Genomic DNA, 26,215 nt, shown 5'->3' on the forward strand with positions numbered 1-26,215 from the left:
TTAATTTTGAAGTTCACTAACAACATTGTCTTTTTAAGATTAGAAATGCACAGTGTAAATTAATATTATTCTCTATAAATATGATAATGTCTGTGATCCTTTACTAATGGTGGTTAATTAATGTTTAGAGGCCAGACTACTGAACAAGTAAACTACCAGTTCCCCTGTAAACATGTAATTAGTGCTGAAACATATGATGTTAAATTACCTTGTAGTCTGCATCATCATTTAATGAGGCATTCAGTCAAAGAAATCAAACATTAAATTGCTCATTTGGTCTTTTACACACTAAAACTACACCAAAATGTTCAGCTAGATCGTGCTTGTCTAGCAAAATATTAAAGGGGTATTACGGTATATTTCACTTTTAACAGTCTCTAACTTCTAACTTTTAACAGTATCGATAGAATAAATTGTAACAAAATCAACATGCCTCACAGTGGTCTGCAAGTAAAATGAATAATGAAGTCACTATTGACAAGTACATTTTTCCCTGCCAGAAACCATTGTGTCATGAACTCACGTTGTTGAAATTTTCCCAGATACAGTACAGAGCTGTAGTTTTAGGCTATAAGACAGTCAAGCTATTACTAACTGAACCTTTAGAATCAAGATAGGACCATAATGTGTTTAGAAAAGTCCATAGATTGTTTAATACAACATACCATATTTTCAACAATTCAACATCAACAAAATTTTGTTAATTAAAAAAAAAATCTGCATATTACCTTTATTGCACAGAACAATTTGAATGTATTTTCCATAGATTTCTTTTTTATTATCTTTTTTTTGTAAAAAGTTGTCTTGGACTACATGGTCTATATAGTCCAGGGTCAAAATAAAAATAAAAAGGAATGACAGAAACAAAAAAACAGAATCCCGGGATCACTCGGGACCAAAAAAGGCTAGGTACAGTAGCCACACTTTGAACGAAGAGAGCATTCATAATCTGCAAGAGGGAGAACCATGAGCCATATCCAGTGTTTTTTTTTTTTTTTTCCTTTATGCAAAACGGATTACACCAAAGCTGCTTCAGATTGCTCCATGGTGAAACCATCTGTGTCACTCCAACCATCTGCATATTCAGTCCATACTTCCAGCCCATTACTGAGTCGTTGTCTGTAATGTCATCCATCATAAATAACTTAGCCTTTATCCTCACACACATTTGCAAAGCCCAGCTGTCCACAGTGTGTACTTGAAAAGGTAAGGCTGTAACCTCATGTTTTATATGCAGGACCAACTGGGAGCACAATATGCAACAGTTCTTTATCCCTTGATCAACACTGCTTATTTCTGGGGAATAGCAAACCTGTAAATGATCCTCAAAGGTAATATATCCATGGCTTTAATGGGGGGAGCATCGGCATAAATAAATCATTGATTTCTTTAAACAATCAAGAAAAATAACCAACAATGAAAGAATTATTCTACAGCTTGAGGAGCACATTTTATCCAAAAAAACGTGAGCACCACAACTTTTATTCCTCACAATCGTGTTGAGCACAAAATAAATTCCATTACATAATAGTTTTTGGAATGCAATTTAAAAGGTCAGGAATGAGCACTTACAGTATCAAGGTACCAAATACCAGCAATTCTGTTTGACAGCAGAACCGTGGGGATAGATGCTGCATCTACTGTTGGTACAGAGCATCACATCAACAACTCACATTTCCTTTTGTATCATGCCTCCAATCCATGTGTGTGCATTGTCTGGGTTACATCTGAAAAATATGAATGAGTGACTCTGATACTGGTAGCAGATACTAGGCTCAAAGGGCTATATCAGAGAACTTCAACAATGCTAAAATCCTATACTAAGAGCCACATTTAACAACTTGATGTTCTCCTACCTTTCAACACTAAATATTGTTATATTTGTCTTTCTAAAAATGCAGTAATTTTTACATAACTTTTGGCTTATTTTTACAGTGCAGTAGTGAGAATTGGTATCAATAACAAAAGTTGTAGACTGCTTTATAGTGTCATTACTTGTATAAGTTTGATATAGTATATCACCTACAGTTTTGTATTCCCAATAATATCACTGTGCCATATTTTGTCATGAATTTATGCTAATTGCTGGGGCATACTCTTTCAACAATGTTTATCAATTATTGTGACACAGATATACATTTGATGGATTACAGAACAATCATCACTGTAGGAAAGAAAAAAAAGACACAAAGCCTTCACAATTCTAACACTGATGTATTGTAATGACGTGCGTGAAATGCATCAACGTTGTATAAATGTGCTCATCAACCCATACAAATCTCATTCATAACTTGACATCTAACCTTGGAAATAAAAAAATAACAAACACTAAATAAAAAAAAATACAGACAAAAAACAGCAATGGCCAAAACATGATCTGCCCCTCGCATTCTGGCTGTTTGAAGTGTTTTTCTTTTCAGATATATTTTTCCCAGTATAAATCCACAGGAATATGAACTGCTTATGACAAATCTGACTTTCAATTAATGCCCCCACAGGCCTTGTAGAAACCACCAATGCTCTGTAGCACTGGGTGTGCCTTCATTCCCTCTCACTTTTGAAAGTCAAGAACTGCCCTCTTCTTTAGTGCTTCAGTCAGGAAAAACATATTACTCTATGTTAACAGACCAGAATCCACAGGTTTGTAAGAGAGGAAAGAAAATGTCATCTTTTCCATTTGTCTTATTTTTGAGTTCAAAATTAATAAACTCCACAACTCCATTATATCATCTTCATGTTGAACTTGCGAGGAGCATCCACTGTGCTGCTGCTCATGCCTGCGTCCGATTTCCGTGGCACATACTCAATCTCAATGTTGTGCTTAGTGTTGCCTTTACCTCTGCTCCAAAGGAAGAGCAGCACCAAGCAAAACAAGACGACACCAAGAAAAGAGATGAAACCCATTGTGGTCGCAATGATCAGCGTCTTTATATCAAAGGGGAAAGGGACATTGGCTCTTGTACCATTAGCACCAGTTTCTGTGGGCTGGTTGGAGATGAAGGCAAAAGTCTTGTTGGGCTGGTGTGGCCAGTCAGGGGAGTAGCTATGAATGTGCAGGTGAGCAAGAGAGGTATCATTTCCGCCTGCATTGCTAGCTATACACACATATGTACCATTGTCTTGAATCTGGGCATAGCGCACCTCAAGAGTACCATCTGGCAGCACAGAGAGCCTTCCAATTGTCTTGGTGGTGATAAACTTTTTCTGTGGGGATAGCCACATTATCACTGGGGCAGGATCTCCATCTGCCTGGCAAGCAAAATGAACAATGGCTCCCTCGTCAACAAATTTCTGCTGTGGTTTGCGATCCCTAATCCTGGACTTGCGACACGTGAAATAGTTAGGCTGCAGAACATCTGGGAAGTCTTTGAATTCTTTGCCTTGGACAAACTCGGGGGAGGCACAGGTAGGCGGCTGCCTGTTGAAGTTCAGTCTCCAGCGTCGTCGATAAACCCATATGAGTCGGCAGTCACAGGCCAGGGGATTATCATACAAGCCTAGGGTTTCCAGGTTGCCAACTGAATGGAAAACAGACTCCTCTAAAGTGCTAAGAGAGTTCCCAGACACATTTAAAATCTTCAGGTAGTTTAGACCTCGGAAAGAGTAGGGCTCAATCATTGCCAGTCTGCCTCCTACCAGGTGAAATTCCTGAAGACGCAGTAGATCATGAAGCTTATTCCCCTCAATGGTATGAATAGGGTTATAAGAAAGATTAAGAAAGCGCAAATACACCAAGTGCCGCAGGGCTACATAAGGAATTGTGGTCAAGTTAGCATTTGCAATGCTCAGGGATGTGAGATTTAATCCATACAAGCAATTTGGGGTCATCGTATCCAAATATGGCCAATTGGCAATTTCCAACACCTTCAGCCGATAGAGACGTTTAAAGGAGTAATCCCGTATGACATTGATATTGAGGTGGCGCAGCCTGAGAGTGATCAAACTGTGGAGGTGAGTAAAAGCCTCTGTTGGGACAGACGACAGGTTACACTTCTCAAGACTCAGGTGCTCAAGGCTACTTAGGCCATGAAAAGCCCGGTGGGAGATGAAAACCAGGTCATTATCACCCACCTCTAAAGAACGGAGGTTGTACAAATCCTGGAACATGTAGTCCAACAGGATGACAATCTTGTTTTCACTTATGTCCAGCTGTGTGAGATTGCTCAGGCCTGTGAAGACACCGAGCTGGATCAGCTTAAGCTTGTTGCTACGCAACCCCAATGTCCGCAAGCCGTAAAGGTTGTTGAATGCCCCGGGTTCAATAGTGGAGATTGTGTTCTCACTGAGCTCCAGGTGTTCGAGGTTGGGGAAGTTGGCAAATTCGTCTGGGTTGATGGTTCTAATGCGGTTCTTGCTGAGGTCCAGCAGGTGTGTTTCTGCGGGAATGCCCTCAGGAACTGTCATGAGCTTCTTGCGGTGGCACATCACAGAGCGCTCTTGAACATTGCACTCGCAGCGGGATGGGCAGCCTGTGGTGGAACCAGACAGCACAGTGCCCAACATCAGGATCAGAATGGGCTGCCAGCAAGCCACCAGGTAGCTGTGCCCAGTCGCTTCCCCGGCCGCCATCTTATCGGTTACCTTGGGAGACACAGAAACAAGGTGAAAATTTTAGCTAGAAAATTAAATTCTCTTCATTAGCACACTAATGATTTTTTTGAAATGATGTAAATGCAATGCAGATTGTACACCATTGACTTAATTCATCTCAAACACAGACAACAGGATAAAATTTAAATTAGGTTGTATGTCATGATTTCATATCACTGAGCTTTGGGCTGACTTTCAGATATGCAGTATTCTACTAAAAAAAATTCACATCATATGTGGTGAGAGTGAACTGACAGCAGTATGAATTGTATTAAAAATACTTTCCTATGGCCATTGTAGCTTCTTTCTGCCAGCAGGTTAGTTCAACAATCATAAGTGCTAAAAGGATGCCATTCTTGTGTGACACAATTCCTAACAGAACAGAGTATGAATTCTGCTGCAATATTCATGCCACAGACGCAAGATGAATAGAGGTGGGAGGTTATGAAGAATAAGGTATGTGCTTGCATAATTGAGAGTGCTGACAATTCTGCATCGTTCACTTTTCTGCACAGAACTTCAAAAGGTATTCCAAATGCACGTAGGTCCTGTGAATGCACAGCATTATATCAGGCCTATTTGTGGTACGTATATTGAAGAGGAAGTGCTGATTCATAGCTTAAAAATCAAAGGGCAAATCATTCTAGTACTCTACATACACCCTCATTGTGTCTACTGTGGAATCCTCAACACCATTTCAACAAAGCATCAATCAGTCAATGCTATCACTCTGATATGAAGTGAAGGGGTGCAGCTTCAAGTGGAATTAACAGCATTTTTTCAGACGGTAATCCAATTCATGCTGTGTCACAGACACATATGCTAAGTACATATGTGGATTGTTCTGGTACCATAAAGTCTGTTTTTAAGCCCTAGTCTTCTCTTCCTACCTCCAGCCTGAATTTGCTGTCTGATTAAAAAAAAAAAAAAAAAAAACAGTAGGTGGGTGGAGCAGCAGTAGCAGGAGGATGCAATCAAAGACGGATGGTGGCAAGTGTGATGTATGTGCTGTGGCTGACACTCGGCTCATGCAATCTTTTATAATAAAATATAGACCATACACCACCAGGGAATTGGATACAGAGAGATAAATACAGGGTTTAAGCTCAAAAAAAACAAACCATATTTAATTTCAATGCCATCTGTTAGCACAAATGATGCAGTTAATACTGGATTTAATCATTACAGAATGTCCAGTTGTATGCAAAAAAACATGATGGAACCAGTTACATTATAGTGTGAACTGAACATGAGAGTCTCATTAATGCTATGATTTGCAATTATTTTGAAATATTAGATGTGTGAGGGCTCCAGTAGTAAAATGCAGATGGATTTTTAAAAGGTAATAATCACAATGTTATTTTCAACATACAAGCACACAGACTTGGATTGTTATTCACTGACATGATAAATTATGCAAGAAAAACACTGAAATAAAACCCTTCACATCTAATTCACACTCATCTTAAGACATGTCTCTGGGGGACTCCTGTCCATGTGTGATGGCTGTTGTCACAATACATAGAATTTTGCCACTGGTATGCAGCTCTATCTCTTGCTCTAAATTTGTCTTTTAAGTCAATTGCTAACTGGTAACATGGTGCTTTTTCCTGATTCACAGACGGTTTGTGAAGAAGGATAATGCACACTTTTGTGCTCTGGCAGATTTCATGGACCATATTACACATGACAGATTGAGACTGTAGGGAAGGGGGAAAAAATCTGTGATATCATGGTTGACAGTTAATTATGGGATGACATGTTACTACCATTGTGGTCACTGCTAATAACTTTTTCTCGCTGAACCAATAGACAACTGGACATCAGATTAATCAAAAAAAGGGGGTTTATGGGTTAGATTTACTTCACTCAATTTCATTTTATACCCTCTGAGGTCAAAGTTCAGATTGGGGATTTGATGATACCATCGGTAATCAAGTGAAACCAAGAGATTCAGAACAGACTGAGAAGATTGTGCGCCCAAGAGCAGAGACCTTCACCAGAGCCGTTGCTGCCTCCAGCCATACTTAATCATTCTTATTCCTTAACGCACATTGATCAAGTCTGTGCTGAGTGCTGCGAGATGGAGTGGTGTGAGGCTTTGTGTGGCATGCTAAGACACCTAAGAAGAAGGAGTGGCCTTATCGCAAGCTCGATTCCATCTGTCACCCTCTATCATGTGGCTATTGCATATTGGATATCACTCAATGAGATGCTATTATGTCCAACTCTATTACCACTGACACTGAAACTCAATCAGGAAAATGATCAAATCATAATCCCTTGTTGGTAAAGCTCCATGTCTGCAACTTCAGCAGGTTATGGACCCCTGTGAGGTATCTTAATGAGTCCTTATACTTCTCTCCGCAGGGTCAAAATCCCAATAAAATAACACTTCACTTGAATACTCATCATTATACGTCTGATTATTTTTCAAGATCCACTAGAAAGAGACACAGTTAGTCCTTGTGTAACATGTGTAACTATGTCTTTGTTTTTTTTCATGACACAGCAGCTTCAACATTTATTGTGCATGGCTTCAGCAGCAAACAAGTAAGGATAGGGACACATTAAGATGAAGAATGCCATCCACCGGTAAACATTTGCAGCTCTGTTTCGTTAATGATCTGGTGTTATCATTCCCTCGCAGTCATGTAGTCTGAATGCAGTTCTTCATTCCAGTTAGCACTCCAGTGAGCTCCCAGAGAATTACATTAATTGAGGTGAAGTGAGAAGGGGGTGTGCTCCTCAAAGGAATTAATGTGGTCGAGGAAAAGCAAGACAACAGTGCTCAATAAATGAGGATCCACTGGTCCAAAACCAGTAATAACTAGATCAATGAATTGTGAGATTAATGCATTTATGACAGCATCCACTGGGCTCCTGAAAATGTTGCTTCAGATGATGAAGTGGATGGTGCCCTGTGCTCCTGTTACAATACAGTGGCATAAGATCTCATCAGTGGATATAAAATTGAATGGACAATAAGTAAGATGTCACTGTTCCTTTGTGTCAAATATCTCAATGTGCATCTGTGGAGGTTAACTGGTCACACAATTCTATTACCTTTCGTCCAAGCCGCTGTCATTAAGTCAAGTTTATGGGAAGGTTGTGATCAATTTTGAGCTGTCATGTCTCTAAGGAAGAAATTGTTGCCACAGGAGGGTTTCAGTCAACCTTCCTTTCCTGGGTTATTCATGTTTTTAGTCTAAAAAAGAAATTACAATGGAAAACAATCTATGCTCTTTATCAGGTAAGAGCTTACAAGAACGAACTCCTGCACTGATTAAACTTTTAAAAAATCCCAGTCAAAATTCAAGGTAGGGAGTAAACATGTGTATAATTTATCAGTTACAGGGGGGTTTATTTTCTGCAGTTTATTATTGGTCCTGAAAAGATCTGAGAACAGTATCTTTGCATAAACAGGCTTAAAATAAACCATATTCAAAAAACCAAGCCACCATTTCCCTATAATTCTGAGTTTCATGTAGTTTTTTCAAAAGGATCATAATCTTTTTGATTTACTTTACAAAAACGCTTTGCTGACATGTTCAACAGGTTTCATGCACCCACCCGCACAACATGTTATCACACCACAACATCTTGCTCCATGTATTTGAATGAAGCTATCTGTCATCATTAATTTCAACATAATAAGCATAATCAAACATAAGTGGGAAGGTATTATTCAGACTTAACCATCTTCTTAAGCTTTAGTTTACCTGTCACAAGACATCACTCCTGAGCCTTGTTAAATGCCATGGTTAAATACCTGTAAGCTTCCGGGAAATCCCTGACATGATGCTGACGTTATCTGCACTGCAAAGTGTTAAAAACCTTTAAAGCCCATTATTCTGCAAACTGCTTAGTCAGCTGCCAGGCTAATCCCGAATGGACAGACTCAGCTGCAGAATTTTATTTACTTTACTATTTGCATGAGTTTGATAGTCTATCCATGAACAATTTGCAGTGAGCAGAGGCCCCATTTACCCAATCTCCTCCATCAATAGGTGTAACAAATTCATATAGGAAAGAATGCCTATGTCGGTATTATTTTCTAACCAACACCATATTAGTAATATTTTTCATCATTTGAAAATTAATCAGTTTAATTATGCTTCAGAAAAGAAGTTAGACTGAGCTGCTGTGGTTATAAGTTGAACTGCTTCTGAAAATGCTTATTAGCACAGTTTCCTACAGTAAGTAGCAGCTTTGAGTTATAACACAGAAGGGATGTCTGACCTTTGGCTCCCCAAGTAAGATCACTTTCACACAGCTATAATGTCGCCTAGCTGAATTTCAAGAGAAAGGTTACCCTTGTATCATTGGGAAGCTAAGCTGCCTGGTGGGATTGCTGGCTGGTGCTAGGCCTGTGAAATGGCAGGGCTTAAATGTAAGCCGACGCCCGACAGATGGACAGCAAAGCCCTAATCCAGGCGAAGAAGCTGGTTGGTGCAACAAGGTGCTGAATTCCAACAGTGGCCAGCTGTTGTCCTGATGAAACTCTGCCATGAAACCTGTCGACAAGTCCCTCCTGAACTTCACCTCCAAAAGGGGTCATTTACTGTGTCTGTGCAGGTGCTCTGTTCACGCATGTACAACTCCATCACACAGCAATAAATATATTTTATAAGAAAGGATCATACTTAGAATGATCATACAAGGACACTTGACTAGGTGTTTCCTTTCAGCATGGGCAGTAGGGACAGTAAAAGTATACTATGAGTTGTTTTGGATATTTAGTCTATTAATATTGTTAAAAATATTAAAAATTTTAAAAACACTTCTCAGTATAACACAATAAAATTCAACAGCACCATAAACTACACCCTCCACAATGACGAATGACAATGATGAATTTAGGATAGGATGTAGGATGTATTAAAGAGCTGTTGTACTTACAGATGGAAAATGGTAACATTTATATTTAATATTGTACATCATCCCTTAAAAACAAAATAAAAAAAGAAATAATACTTAAAACTAGTTGTAGCTAGTTACTACTAAACTATGGAAATACAACTCGTCTAGAAAGAGTAAGGCCCCCGATCAGACAGCACTTTTTAGCAGCCTCAGCAGCTTTTTGTAATTGTTTTCAATGAGAGTGAAGGTTTTTGCTCACTGCTTTTATGCCGCTGAGCACTTCACATTTTTGCAGGAGTGCTCTGAACTTGAGTTGAAAAAACTTCAACTCAGAGCGGAAAAGCGCCCAACATCATTAGCATTTTTTCCCCTTGTCCAATCGGTTGAATTGAGAGTGGTGATGACAACAAGTGGAGATAACAGTCATGGAGGACAAACTAGTAGTGGCTGTTGCTGGATACCTGGGGGTGTATGACTTTACCAACTGTAGTCACCATGATCTGAACAGAAAACAGTAGGCCTGGAGTGAATTTACTTCACAGCTAAATAACGGTTGGGCTAAGGACAGGTGATTCTGTAGTTGCCTAGCAACAAAAAAAAGAGGCTTCAGCGACAAAGGCAGTGTGGTGCACCTCACGCTTTGCAACCTGCAAAAGGCGCTCTATCTGATCAGGGTGATAGAACTGTTATAGCATTGTCGGTAAGTTTTCTGATCCAGAGACGATACTGCTGGTCCATAAATGCTGATAACCATCCATTTTTAAAGGTGCAACGTGTAAGAATTGGCCACCTGATCCAAACAAATAGGGAGCAGCATAACACTAGAAATCATAGAAATCAAAGTTCCCAAAACTGTTATTTCTTCACATTCTGTTGATAATTTTAATTTCTGAATGTTTTAAACTAAAATTCTGGCCAAATCTTACACATTGCATCTTTAAGGGTCCTTGAGTCTTCAAACACTGAATCTCTACAAGTTGACCTTTTGCTCTGACCTTATTGAGCAGTGTGGGTGGTAGTTGAGGCAGTCAATAAAATGTATTATTATCAATATTATTGTTGTTATTGTTGTTGTTATTGTCACAGGTTAAATGGTTTTGTTGTATTTTCTTTATTTTTTTTTTCATTATTTTCATGCTTGCAAATATTAAATAAATAGGAATAAATCTTAAATTAAGTGAGATTCCCCTCCAAGAGGATATGTTTACTGGTAGTAGGATCTTTTAAAACAAAAGAAATGAAATACTAATAATAATTGAAAAACTCCATTATTTCTAAATGGGTGACTCTTGGTGCAGAGATCAAGTCTAATGATTGTTCTTATTAAAACTCAGAAAGTTATGTTTCATTATACCAAAGTTCACCCAGGTTCCTAATTTGGGTTATTTCTTTTTCAGAGGTGGTTGGGTGTTATGAGTGTGCGTGAGAGAGTGTATGTCCTTATGTGATGTTCCATCATTATTAAGCTCATTAGCCTCATCTTCCCAGCTCTGTTCGGAGAATCACCATTCATTTTTTGGTTCTTAAGGAGATGTGTTTTCAAAGAGGACCAGCCAGCAGAATGTCAGACTTTTTGAAAGTGGATACAGGATTTTGGAAGGAGTCCGATCAGCACCCACTAATGAGAACCTGCACTCCTTTCACAACATCCAAAAATGAAAAAAATGAAGAGCCTGTCAATAGTCTCACACAAGCACGATTACACAAGAATCAGATATAATTTCCAAATCAAAGGCAGATTAGATTTACATTTAAGTTAATACTGTCTGTGATTTGACAAATAATTTAAACAGTTATATATTTTATCAACTAAGCACTGACAAAAACAAAGATGACATGATCTGTCATCTATTAGTTTTCTTGTTTCACCTAAACTAAGCCTGGGCAGTATGGTCTCTAACAAAAATCTTTGATGTGAGAGGTACACAGGTGCTCATCCTCACTGTAATTTCACTCAGCCACAACAGTCAAGTAAGCTCATAATATCATTTAACTGTAATGCAGCCTGTATGACCGAAAATAGACATCACAATATCTTTATCTTCTAGCTCTAAAAGCAATAAATTGAATCATGGGTAAAATATCTACTGCTTTAACCTTCAGCCAAATTGCTTCAAAGTGCTTCTAAAGTGCAACCATATTAGACAAAGTTGTTCTGACATTGGCTTTGATTCATGTGATTCTCTGTGTTTGTAGTGCATTTGTACAATTTGGTGAAGCCTGTCAAGCATTTTCACATAAAAAGTGAAGATCTAGTGCCTGTACCAGCAGGTAAACTAAAATATTTTCACTTTTTAAACTTTTGTTGACGTGAACCTGCAATAATTGATTTTCTTTGGCCGCTTGAGAGCAGCAGAACCAAGATATATTATCACCTTTTGAGTTGATACGGAGCAACATTAACATTCATTTGGGGTTGTGTTTCTGGCCACCAGATGAATGGACGTCCAATTTTCACTCTCTACTAAATGCTCCACTATGTCCATCGGCTAGTTGCTAACTGTCTATCTGCTGTTTGTTTGGTGGTGGACAAGTAGCACAAAGTGGGTTTTTGAACTTTTTTGCTGCCTGTGTGACATAGATGAGGAAGGTGAGAGTGGGGGGCGGTACTGTTGTGTGATAATTCTCTGCGGGTTCATCACTACAAGCAACATTTCACATTCAGTTAGTCATGTGATCCTTTTTTTAATATAAAAATATTGATTATAGATGCTTAAAGACTAGGGAATATAAGCAGAAGGCAGATTCCTGCTCTCTCTTTTTAATGCATTGTTCTAAAAATACTGCATGTAAATACTATGCACCTAGTGAATTGATAAAAATTTATTATAGCAGCTGCTTTTTCATTGTTGGGGGGGGGGAGAAAGTAACTAAGCAGAACAGCTAGAGTGTGAAAGATTGAGCTCTCCCAGAGAGAGCTGCTGGAATGGCCATTTCCTTTTTTTCCTAAGGCTGAGAGAAAATGCTTCACAGGTGGGAGGGCTGCACATGCACCCACACACACACATACACACACCACACACACATACATACACAGATGCTGTTATAAAATTTCTGTTGCTGTTGTATATGTATTGCTTTGTCCCATAATGCTGTGTCACATACTCTGAGGCCTGATCTTTTGGGTCGGGGACAACTTGCTGACAGAGCCTTCAAGACTTGAGGCGATTATGTCACGAGGGCACACGGTTACACATGGATTCTTCTCTAAACACCGCAGGAGATGCCAGCCTTCAGTGCTCCGGAGCACGACTTGCTGTTACAATGGCAAAACTGAAAACAGTGCAGCTGTGGCAATACATGTAGGAGACACAATAACTGAAGAAGGTCACAGGGCTTTATATTTTTTACAGGGTAGTGATCTTGGATGAGCATTTTAGCGTGTGGGCTGAACCTGGCCTGTTTTACATTTGTTTAGATTGGAAGACTGAGAAACCAGCACTAACAAGGCCCCATGAGGTGCTTTTTGGAAGTCTATTTCAAGCAATGGGACAAAGAGAATATGTTTTTTTGTTGTTTTTTTGTCAGCAGTTCTTGTCATAATATTTTATAAAATGTTAAGATCACAACCTTTTTTTTTACCGACTTCTATCAAAACAGTTAAAAAGGGGGAAAAGAAGTTTAATGACCAATTCATCTAGTGTTACAATTAACTGTTCATTTAATTGTTTAGTTCATCCACAGAAAATTAACCAATAACAATTTTGATTATGGATTGATCATTTAAGTATTTATCAAGCAGAAATGCCTAATAGTAGCTTGTTCTGGCTTATTAAATGTGAAAATGTTGCTTTTCTCTGTTTTCTACCATTAAGAATTGAATGAATTGAATTGAATGTAGCCCGAAACACTTCACACATTCTTTGCTCGGCTCACACTAAAATAAGAGATGCTGTGCTTGTTTGTACTACATAGTATACAGAGGCCACATAACAATTAAGATAATTTACAAAACATATTCATCTTTAGCGTACTCAAAAGTGTTAATTTCTCATTCACCCAAAATTCAGAAACCTTTCACCTCTCTGTTGTAATGCACCCACGAGCTTCTGATTAGAGACACTGACATCTTACCATTATCATTGTAATGAATCCACACACTATTGTGCAAAGAGCAAAGGGGCATAGGCAAATAAACAGGTTCCTCGATTGCTGCTTTGATGAGCAGCCATGAAAACATCTATTTATGTAATCATTCATATTTTCTTCACGAGGCATCTATTTTATTTATCTATTTATTTCATACAATTTAAAATCCAATTCATCATATCCAAGGCACAACAAAATCAAACCAAACTACATTTTTAAATGAGCACTTGAAAAGTCACTTCTTGGTAGTTTCAGGTTTGTTGTGGTAGGTCAAGTGAGTCCAAACTTTTGATTGGTACTGTAAGTACTATCTATATGTTTTTATGACTGTAAATTGTATAGTAAAGACAGAAAATTGGGAATTTCAGTTCACAACCCCAGGTTGTAGGCCATATGAAATTCAAAACAAACAAAGTTGCTGTCAACTCACTCACATATCCTGCCAGTGCATCCAAACTTATTTAAATAATCCACATTTTTGTTCAGAATTAATCATTCATGAGTGATGAGTTCATATTATGCAGCTAAATCAAGCCCTTACCTCTTCTACTGCACATAAGCATTCGCCAAGACATAGTGCCAGATTTAATTTAAGAATGACAGTATGCAAATCAAAAACAGTCCTCAAGTAGTGCTATGGGGGAAGAATCGTTTTTTGAAAGGTGAAGACGTTAAAATTGTAAAATTCCACATAAGAACCCTGCTGAATATCTCCACTAATTAATTCAAGGGTAGAGAGAGGATAAATGAATGTTTTGCAAGGGGGGACTGAACATATTACTCTTCTCACTCAATTTCTCAGTGAATAAATTCTTCCCTTAGATGAAGTGAGTGGATTTGGCAGTTGCCATGAGTGTGTGTGTGGGGGTGGGAGTCTTCGTATTTGGGCAGGCTCTTATGCTGGTTTATGGAACCACCACTATATCAACTCCTCCATATACCTCTGCAGGATATAGTTTTAATATCTGCAACTACACCACAAGCTACATTGGTTGCTCAGTTAAGGGAATCAACATGGAAACATGCCTTCATGTCGTAATGAATAATTTAGTCTGTAGCTTATCAGCTGCTAGGAAGTGTGATGGGCACAGTGTGGAGCGGCTGAGGGCCATATTGACTTTAATTGTGACTGGCATCTAAAGGCTTTCCTCCCAGTGAGGTGAAGAAAATGTCCCCTTTACTTAGCTGGCCCCGCAGCTCACAGTGAGGCCTTTAAAGGGAAATGAGTGGTAATTAGTTGATAGAGAGGTGACCCCGATGCAGAAAATGCCACACTACTAGACTAGGATCAGGCATTGGAGGATACTGCTGTTGCCTTCTGTAGCAGAGAGCAGCATACATTACAGACAAAACACAGGCAAAAGGGAGCTCCAACATTCCAGGGGTTGTTTACAACATTCATTATTTAATGTCAATGTTTATTTACTGCAAGTAATTACCAAGAAATGCTTGTCAGGTTGAAAAGCCCTTTGCATTATTGGAGAAAAAAAAGATAAACATCTAGACATCCGACCTACACTATGCTAATCCAAGCTTATTCTACATTGGGTTGAGGACAGGAAACACCTTGGTTAGAATACAAAACAAACAAATAAACAAACACCCCAACTAATAAATCCTCCAGGATGATATAATGACTGATTATTATATTATAATCAGTCATTATATTAATTATGTACTGGTTTTACATCTCTCTAATGATTTAGAGGTAGAAGTCTGAGTAAAAAGTGTAAAATTGTAATCCAGTCTATATCTTATACCAGCAATGTAAAGGTTTTTAATTTCCCTTCAAGATTAAAAAAGTAAATGTCATATGCAAGGATGACTAATAATGTAACAGCCATTTCTATTCAAGTAGAAATCCAATGGCATTGAACGCATTCAAGCAACAATCAAGCTATCTGTCTCCCAAGGCCTTACACCCACCATTATATGTACCATTTCATATCCTGCCACTATCACATTTTCACCATGAATCTAAGAGAGAAAATAAGCAATAGGACAACTTCCTGGCCTCAACCTTGGGTCATTTTTCTCATTTCTAAAATGGCATAGTTCTTTAAAATACTTATTTTTTGTAGGACATCCATGAAGGTGAACCTAAGGAGGACAGTATTTCATGGATTTAAAATGAGTGCGAGTGTAACCACACCTTCAGCAAAGTGACTAGGTACAAGACGCAAGACACAATTTCATCTTGAAACAACACATTAAAGGAAAAAAAATATATAAAATATTTGTTTTTTCTCAAACAGCTCTGGGTTTATGGCCCTCAAATGTACAGACTCTTGTATAAAACTGCCTGAGCAAAGTCATTTCAGTTTACTCATTTAGGATTTATCTCCTCCAATGACATGAGCTTAGACAAAAACAGTGTGCTCTATCAAAAACCAGAAGTGGATTATGAGAACTGCACATGAGCCAGCCAAAGCTCTGAGGCTCTGTTTGTGTGCCATAAGAAAAGAAAATGTGTTTTGTTGTTGTTGTTGTTGTTGTTGTTCTCTGCTTTAATGTGAAAAAAGTCAAAAGGTAGATTTAACCTCCCACACAATTAGCGACAGGTCTACAGTGTATCACTGCCTGTTCACCCTCCATTTATAGGAGAATATACTGGCTGTTGTTTTAATGAGTGTTGACCCACACTTTCATCTGTTGACTCTCAGCACTAAAATATAATGAGAGTAAACCCAGAACAACAAGGCATTTGAAATTCATAAAGTGCTGTTCTTGCACTTGCAAACAGTGACTTTGGATCCTTTCTCCAACTAAAATGAATTACCTGATTGTATATGCAAACAAAATGGAGCCTGTTGAGGCATACAAACTGATTGTAACTGAATTGTTCGAAGGATACGGTCTGCTAGGCTATTGATTCAAATGGCTCTCTGCTGATAAAATAGGCTGGGGTCGACTTGGATATGTTGGCAATACAACAGACATACCAACAGTGAGAATAATTCACAGAATTTAGGTTATAGTGGGATTTGTTACACACTGTAGCTGATATATAAACTTTTACTAGACTTGCACAGAGGGCATGAATCAATGAAAAGCAAAAACAATTTCGGGCACTTTGAGAGTGCTGGTCTGAGATGGTTGGCCAAACTAAGTGTGCTGAAGATTTTTCCAAAACCTACACCACAGCTCATCATGTAACATATCAACCCCCCCATCCCCCATCCTCCACAATCTACAGATTGGAGCAGGCCCGGCCGACCCCACCGTGGCTCCAGTGCAGAGATAGGGGAGCTTAATCCTTGTCCTCTGAGAGATTGCCCAGAAAGATGAAGCCTTAATTAGCCAGATAAAACCCCACATAATGACGCTATTGATATAGACTGGGAAATGAGGACTAAGTAGAACAAAAAAAACAAAAAAAACAAAGACTACTGTATATAAGATGACCAAGATGGGCTTTGGAGACCGTTAGCAAAGTAACTGCAGTAGATGGAGAAGCGGCAGTTCACTCTCACTCTCAACTCCAGCAGGGTAGCATTGTCTCATCTCTCCAAACAATCCACCTGCTCCAAATTCTCTCATAAGAAGCTTAGACAAAAATGCTGACCTTCATATAATCAAAGATTATGTGGAGGAAAACAACAACAATTTTTGGAGTACTTAAGCAATAGCACTCATGGGAGGTTCAAGCAATTAAAGGCAAAATTACTTGTCTAAGCTGTCCTTGTATCCTCTCGTTCCCTGTCTTTGGTTCCCCATAGTATGAGAGGAGGTCATAAAGATAGTGAAAAGAAGAGAATCACATCTCACTAGCTCTACTAATCCTAGGGGTACTAGAGGGAGCAGAATCTCACTTTTAGAAAGACAATCTAGGTATTTCACATGCTACACATGGATCAATGACAAGGTGACCCTGTATAGTAATACCAGATGGCTTCAGGGTTGGCAAAGACACTGCAAATCCCCTGTCAACACTTGTGCACTCCTTGAAAGTTACCGAAAAAAAAATGATTTCAGATTTGGATCCTTTACGTCATTCAGCTAAAATATATTTAAAATAGTACATTTTGGTAAGCTCATATACAGCACATATGGATTAATATCTTTATAACACAAGGAAAACCTAATTAGATTCTGAGTTTAACTCATCAAAGCCCATCCAACCTCAATCTGCAGAGCTGGGAAGTGTGATCCGTTCTGCCCTTAATGCCTTAATTACTGAGAATGACTGTCTTTTTCCTTTGTTTCCCTGCGAAGAGCAGAGCCTTTGTTGAAGCCTGCTGACAGGCAGATGATATGCTTGTGGACACACATTTTAGAATTTCGCCTTTGTAGTCTTGTCATGTTAGCCTTGTTATGATGTAACTTGTATGGCATTTATGGTGAAGATGTAAGATGGCATCACTGGAACACTGCTAAATGTGGTAAAAAAAAAAAAAAAAAAAAAAAATCTTTATGGATTTTTCTCTGTATTAAAACCTTTATTTGTGCAGTCTGGGTGATTAAAGATATTCTTCATAGAATTGGCCTAGGAATGAAGGAACAGGAATGATGGTTTCACAAACAAATACCGTCTAACTTGAGAGCTGAAAGTATTGTGCTTCTGGGAAATAAACAGTTGTGCTGCAGTTCAAGTTCAAATTCCAATAAAATTTGTCTCAGTCACCGAGCAAAACTGGCAAACATTCTCTGAGTTCATCTTCTCCAGTGTCAGGGTTGCCTTCTTTTTTATTTATACCAATGTCAACTGAATATATTTGGGATTTAGTGTGTTGGTTGGACAAAATGAGAAATTGTGACATTGTGTCATTTTTCACTGTTTTCTTAAGTTAAGAAAATATTTAAACAATAATTTATTAATCAAAAATAATCAAAGATGAAAATAAATGTTAGATCCAGCACTGGTGGCATTACATTTTGAGCCATATATGGCGGACATTATCCATTAAAAACGGGGCCATATCTGTCTTGTGGCTTGACATTTAAGGCTGATGGACAAGCCCAGGTAAACGGAAGAGACACTACATATTTTCCTTATCATTATTGTCAACATGGCAGGAGCAAGCATGAGGAAATGCAAGATGAGCTGAATTATTTATTTCACATTTGCATATCCACCACAGGTTCGGGACCAGGGTGAGGAAGGATTGATTTATGGAGGAAGACTACTCCTGAATTCTTTTTAAGGCATAAGACCAGCTTCATCAATTTACTTCTCATCATAAGCAATAATTTAACAAATAGTGAGAGTTATATCATATGTCACTACCATTCACACATGAAGCAAAATATTATTTTCATGTGAGATTGACTCATTTTGTAATAACCTTTACCCACCTTTGCACCTTTGAAGATAATCCCTTGCTAAATCAGTTATAAAATGGAGGGGTTAAATTGCCTGGACCATCCTCTCACCCCACATCAGCACTCTGCAGACCTGATCTCTCTCCCCTCTCGATTCCCACAGGTTCCCAAACTACTTTGCACTTCTGTGGCAGCGCGTCACTCGCCAGCATCCAACAAGGTCAAATGCCATTTCATTTTCTCGCCTTTGATCGCTGCCTGGTTCTTTCATCAGTGAAGCTCCCTTCTTCTCCTTGCCTGAATATGGATTGTGAAACACATTACTGTATCTCTGCTTCTTGCCTCTCTACTTAATTTAACCCAGCCCATATACAATGCAGCTCAGCTGAGAGAGGCTATATGTTCAGCTATAATGTGAAGATCCACCAAACTTATCACATATTTCAAATCAAATCCACTGCGTCACTACTACAGCACTTTCATGTTCTAATGCAGGTTATACTACACTAGCTGACATGATGTGAAAATAAAATGAAGCTGCAGCAAATGACCACCAGTTATGGACATGCTGAACTTCTGACATGTCTATCTATTTGCTTGCAAAAAAGCATATCAATGGAAGATGCCTTGAGTTCAAGATATTGCTGAAAAGGTTAATTATTTAGTTGAAAATCGATTCCAGGTTTGAACATTTAGCAATTTAGCAATACAAATACAATTTTCTGGATACACGTTCACAAATCTGAAGAGCTGATTGCTTTTCTCTATTTCATATTATCATAAATTGAACACTTTTGTGTTTTTGGCTGCTGGTCAGACTAAAGCAATTTTGACACATTGCTTTGGCTCTGGAAACTTGTGATGGGGATTTGTCATTATTTTTGAAAACACTGTAGAGGAAATTACTCAAAAATTAATCAGTAATTATAATAATTATGAGTTGCAGCCCTGCTTCAATCTAGTTTTCTCACTGTTTGCAGTATTTCTACATTGTGGATAGGTGTTAAAATTAATAGGAATAGCAAGAGTGTCTACATTGTTTGCCACATTCACAAATAGACAGGATATGGTGTTTATATGCCAGAAAATAGGCATATCCCAGGTGGCAGAATCAGGTAATTCAGATTCAAGATATAGTCTTATCCCAGAATATGTGCACAGAAAATGGCACTTAAAATCATAAGTAGAATATTTCATTACACTGATTACAAAATTAAAGTTGATGTAAACACTTTCAGTGACACAGCATAATTTCCAGCTTTACTACAAGATCTGGGATGGCTCTATTTCAGGTCTTATTGTTGGTGGGATTATTGCTGCTTCTTCATGTCTAGCAAACTAACATCTACTCATGCCACCCTGTCTGGTCGATAACTTGAAATCTGACCTCTTGTTTCCTCCCTGCACTTTCGCTCCCCTCCATCGACAGTATAAGCAGTTCTTTTTACAATGTTCTGCCATTCCTTTCTCTTCCTCTCTGCGTTGACAGCAAGTGGGTGAAAGAAAGCCGGATTGGGTGAGGGTGAAAGAGAGACAGACAGAGGGAGCTTTTATGGAAGTTAACCAGAGATGGCAAGATTGAGGGAGAGAACCAAAGAGATGGAGAAAGCAAGCTTTTAGGGAACTAAAAGCCTCTGCCCCCTTTATACCTCAAAGCAAGACCCATGTTGTCTTGAATCACATGATGAATGGGGACAGACTGTCAATGGATAAAAAGAAACAACACTGATCTGACAAAAGGAGGGCATAATGGACTTGAAGCACATTCAAATATTTGAATCATCACAGGACACTTTAATCCAAGTATCACGGAGGGTGACGGCCTTTCTATACTTTCGCAGCATTTGAACAGGGGTGTCCATGTTTTTAATGGATTCTAATGGGATTAGGCACCTTTGAGTGCCATGAAATAGCAACAGCAAGAAAACAAGTTGGGAGACTTATTCAGAGAAGGTAGACCTTATTCATAGACCTCATCCAAATGAATTAGCTAAATGTATAGGAGGGCAAAGAACTGCTGGTCTGCATGTTGGTTAGCTAAACCCTGTGCAGGTGCATCTAAGAAAACTGATTAATTTACATGTTTTGAGCTATTGTGTCTTTCACTTCTGAAATCAGAGGAGACCTGTAGCAGGTTGGGTGTAAATGACAACTTCATTTCTAAGTAGGAGCTCAGTCAGCCTACTAGACAGAGGAGAGAGAGTTGATAGTACTAGTGCTGCCCCTAAACACCAGACCCAATGAACTCTGGATCTCAACAGGGTATTTTAAAAGCCATTACAGCAGGGAGGTGGGGCACCAACACAAATCTTGTTCCCACTTATGGAAAATATCATACGCTCCATTCAAGTGAGGCTGTATAAGTGGAGCCACTATTGTCCCAGTATTGTTTCCAATCGCCACTGAATAGCATGGTTTGAATAGATGCTTTCAGTAGAACAGATGCAACATATTGTAATATTGCTGCACCATGCTAATCATCACCACTGCAAAACAATTTATTCAGGCTCTCGTTATAAATGCATGTGCGAATATCAAATGGGACAAAAATATCCATTGTCTACAGATGGAAAGGCAAGGCTTTTCAAACAACAATTGATATGGAATTCACACCCCAAAGAACATTACATTTGGTGCTTCAGTTTTTATGCATTATTTGTGGATGGCTAACGGAGGTAAACAAGTGAAATTAAAAAGTGCTTTTTGCCTGGTGGAGCTTCAGCAACTTCTATTGAAGTGTTTTAGCTTTACAACTTCCTACCAAAGCTGCCATTGATAGACTGAACCAGTGTAATTTACAGCCTACTAGCAGCTTAGCAGAGTAACATACCTGTCATCCCCATGATCGTCTTAAAGATGGGTGTCAAAGTCTAATTCTGCCTGGCAACAGGGGTGCTAGCACAGGCACTGATTAGTCTCTATGCAGAGAATACAAATGTTCTCTCCAGAGGGTTGGTGAGGAGCCTTAGTAAGCACAATACTGCCTCTCCAACCCTTGACCTATAACCTCATCCACCATCAATGCCTTTTTAATGATGCATCCTCCAAGGGACTTCAAGTGGTTTATGGCATAGTGTTATTTCAACCCTGGCAACGACTGGGGGTTTGCATCTATTATATATAATGTCTAATGGCTTGAAATACAATGTGAATGTGAATTTGATTGAAAGTTGGAGGACAGTGAATCCAAAGGATCATCAAAACTCAGCATTATTACAATAAATCTGAATGGATGTTGTATTTACATGCAGACAGACAGGGTCAAGGCTTGTGGAGGTACATTCTAATAATATACAAGCCAAAATCCATTTCTGTTGGCTGCTGACATTTGAAAACATGTGGTAATCCAGTTTTTCTTTGTGGACAGCTTGATTTTTCACAAAAGGTGAAGGCACAGTTGCAGAAATTCTCTAAAGACATTTTTCAGTACACTGTGAAGCAGATCAGAATGAGCTTTTCTAACATGAATCCTTTAAAGGTGAATGGACCCTACAGGCTAATGGGAATGCATGGCATTTAGACATGCCTCTGACATGCCTCTAACAAGGCCCAACTGTGCAATGACATTTCATTTAAAGCATTAATTCAAATACTAATATAGTTATAATTAATAATGTGGTCCTCTATGTGACTCCTTTTTTTCCTCTTTGTGTTACCGCTTTTGATTAGAACAAGCCCTGGAAGACCTGTCACACAGCCGCTTAAAATAAAGTCGCAGCAGGATGTGGATATTCTCTATAGCAGTTCTAGCGAGTCTATTTTTGTATGTTATAAATGTCATAGCCCATTTGCTGCCATGTGGCCACTATCATTGATGTGATAAATGATAATAATTTTGTGTAAATTCTGGATTAGTGTATACAATAATTATGTTAATGCATCACAGGATTAAGGGCAATACAATCACAATTCTACAAATTTGATTTCAGAAATGACACGGTGAAAGCCACTTTCACTCTGATGAAGGTAGTGGAGGGCAAAGCATGGGCTGCATGCCCAAATGTGTGTGTTTATACAGTGAAGCATTTAGGAAACTGGGATAAAGACAGATATTCACCAGAGCTTTGTTAAAGCAGCATGGTGCAGTTGGAGCAGAGAGCATGACATTCATATTTATATTTATATTTATATTTATATTTATATTTATATTTATATTTATATTTATATTTATATTTATATGGTCAGCCAAAGGCCTACAAACCATTAAGCTGTGAGAGCAGTAAAATCATAACACTTCTACCATGTACACTGCTGCAAAGAACAAATACACATGTTTTTGGGCAGGTTGGTCAAAGTAGAAACAAGTGAAAAAATATGTGTTCATACTGTTTAGGGGCTGTGCCCGTTCTATTGACTGAGACACTTTGAAATATGTGAGAGATCCTTCTTACTGCTGAAACTGTGAAAGAAAGACCAAAAACTGTTCTCTTCGACAGTACCTGCAGCTGCTCTTCCTGCTTATCTCTTTCAAAATACATAAGCCAAGGACAACAGTGACTTGTGAACAGGAATCTCCCTCCCTCCTCCCATCAAACAGCTAGCGCAGGCCTTTTATAAACATGCCATCCAGCCTCGGGCATCGATGTATCAAGGCATTGGCATCAAGTGGAATGGCAGCTGAGTCTTATAAAAACAACATAATTGCCGTCCCGGGTGAAAACTCTCAGCACTGTCATCGTAGCATTATGTAGGCATCATGGCCTCACAACTGGGAGCTAATAAACACCTTGTCAATGCAGTAGGTGTCAGCTTTACACCCAGGATGAGTGTCTCCTGGAGACATGCTAACACGTCATAAGCCAGCATTATCCTGCTCACTAACACTATTGGTCATTTAGTGTGTTATGAGAAGGCAAGCCTGTGATCTGTTCCCATGCACTAACATCATGGTCCATACCATCACCACCCACTATGCCTTGGCTGCTCCTCTGCCTCATTCTGCTGACAAATCTACGGTGAAGCTGATTTCTGCCACAAATGCTTAAAATGCTCTCTTGGTTTGCTAGTCCATTCTCTATAGGCTACATGTGATTAAATTACAAACATGCCAAGATGTAACCATACTTCACTGAAACATAATGCTGTTATGGGGAGCATGATTTTCCTGTGACATCTGATACTCTGTGTTACATAGCTTATTGCAAACATTGATCAACGTGTTGTAATTCGATATAGAATGTCAACAGCAGCATAAGGTTGTAGGATAGGAGGGTGGGAAGGGAGGGGGGGCTTTGCTACATGTGTCCTGTAGCCTATATTGCAGGGCAGAAAGGTGAATCCCATTGACGACTCGCAGATAGCCAAGGTCAGCGGCCGCACATTTGTTTAATGAAGGCTGGGTGTCTGGACAAAGCGGATCACACACCTCAGCAGCCTCTTAGCTGCTGCAAGGCAGCCATGATTGAGTCAGCAGCATCCCAATCATCAAAGAGATCAACCTGTAAGTGAAATTAAACACACCCACAGGAATGCAGTGACACAATGGGGGATTAAAGAAAAAAAAACATTTAGTGTGATAAGGTCACTCTAAAGTCACTGCTGTATGACACAAACACACTTAGAGTGCATGCAAAAGAAAACCACTAAAGGTATTTTCAAAAAGGTGGAAGGAAGGAACTCAGAATAGGCCTAATAGTGAAGCCCCCTGTGCCACACCCTTGCCCGTGCAATATCTAAAGTGTATCAGCTATCTATCATCTTGGATTGTGAGCCCAGATAACGCCGGAGAGGATGCTGCTGCTGGAGCTCCGGGAGGCTGCTCCTGTTCTATCTGGCTGTCCGCTCCCTCCGGCTATTTATAACCAATAGAGCTACAGCACTTTATGAATGTCCGCAGGCACAGCATCACACAGTCTTCTGATACTCTGCCGCAACTGTTTTGGTGTGTCATTATAAGAGGCAGCACTGGACAATAAAGGGAGTAAAAAAATCAGGGGGCACTGTCATATATTCTCTGGAAATGCTGCCTTGAATAACAAACAACAGAGGGTGTGTGGAGCTGTAAACACATAAGTTTGATCCACTGTCCTGTGTAGTTGCAGTAGCCTATGTGGGCTATTCAGATCCCACGACTGTTCTCTTGATGAAAACAAAAATTCCCAAATCGTTCCTGAGGATCAATAAAATGCACGACTCCGTTACAGCAGAAGCCAGCTTGCTTTTATAGGCTGCCAATTTAACAGATAGCCATCTTTGCAGATGAATAAAATGGCATATGGGGAGGATCACGACTGCCTCACATGTCCACACAATAAGAAATGTTATCTCAGCAAAGCCCATACTTGGCCAAATAAAGGCTAGATTAAGATAACATTTTGCAATTCAGCCCCCTCCCCGCACGCGCGCGCGCGCGCGCACACACACACACACACACACAAGCACAGACATTCGCGGGACAATTAAATTTGATTAATGGCTTAAGCCCTCGTCCTCACAGACAAGCACACATACGCACAGAAAAAGCCAGAGAAGGAGATTACATCGTCAAAATGTGCATCGATAACAAATCTATAAATTAATTTGGAATCTGTGTGGATTAGATGCATCTTTACCTGCAGAGGACGCGCCTAACCACACTCAAGTCCCCGTTTGCTTTTCTGTCCTGTCAACCGATTCTGCCATAATCATTGCGGACTTGAGGGGATATTTTAGCCGATTTGACATCGGAATAAGATCCGAGGAGTTTTAGGAAAGCCTCTTGTATGAATTGATGGAGCTACTGGCACACGAAAATTCATATATTTGACGGATGTTTTCTCCAAAGTACCCCGGAGAGACCAGGATTTAGCTGCATTCTGGACATCCACCTCTCTAAAATCTTGGCCTCAGCCCACATTAAACTGAGACATACATAAGCACGACCACTGAGGAAAATATAAAAATATATCTTGAGAACCCCCTTTTTGTGGTCTTAATCAGCTACTCACCTGCTGTAGCCTTCACTGCTTCCAAGCATCCTTTCGCATTTCTCCCCGACGGCAACTCCCAGCCAACACTCAAAATGAGACGCACTATCTCAAGTCCATCGCCTTGAAAGACAGCTTCAAAAAATGAGTGGGGAAGAAAAGGCAAACAACCAGTCGTTCTTGCAGATTCCCAATGAGTTTCTCCACGACGGCAGTACCGCAGTTCTAAGATGACAGCTGTAAAGCAGGCAACCCACACACACACACACACCGAGCGATCCTCCCTCGGTAATGGGACTCCCTGTGCGCCTGAACTCGTCCGAGGATGAGTGTAGAGAATAAAGAAGGAATGCAAATGGAAGGTAGAGAGAGATCAACTCCCACGCACCGTTCCCGATGCGAGCGCACAGTTCTCGCTCCTTGATGCAGTCTCTCCACAGCCTCGCACTCACAACACTGTGTGGCTGTCGTCAGTGGCACAGGCAATCCGCTTGCTGGAGGGAGGG

The 26,215-nt window shown here is 39.5% G+C and overlaps 1 protein-coding gene across 1 annotated transcript; it reads right to left on the bottom strand.

Moving 5' to 3' along the window:
• Nucleotides 1–629: 629 nt before the first annotated feature.
• On the bottom strand, nt 630–26,215 carry lingo1a (leucine rich repeat and Ig domain containing 1a). The gene is made up of 2 exons (XM_044357884.1): nt 25,731–26,215; nt 630–4,581 (listed from the first exon to the last, which is right to left on the bottom strand). Exon 2 carries the CDS (start codon nt 4,567–4,569, stop codon nt 2,722–2,724), a length of 1,848 nt encoding a protein of 615 aa, XP_044213819.1. The 5' UTR covers nt 4,570–4,581; nt 25,731–26,215; the 3' UTR covers nt 630–2,721.

Source organism: Thunnus albacares, chromosome 7 (assembly GCF_914725855.1).
Source record: "Thunnus albacares chromosome 7, fThuAlb1.1, whole genome shotgun sequence".
NCBI lineage: Eukaryota > Metazoa > Chordata > Actinopteri > Scombriformes > Scombridae > Thunnus > Thunnus albacares.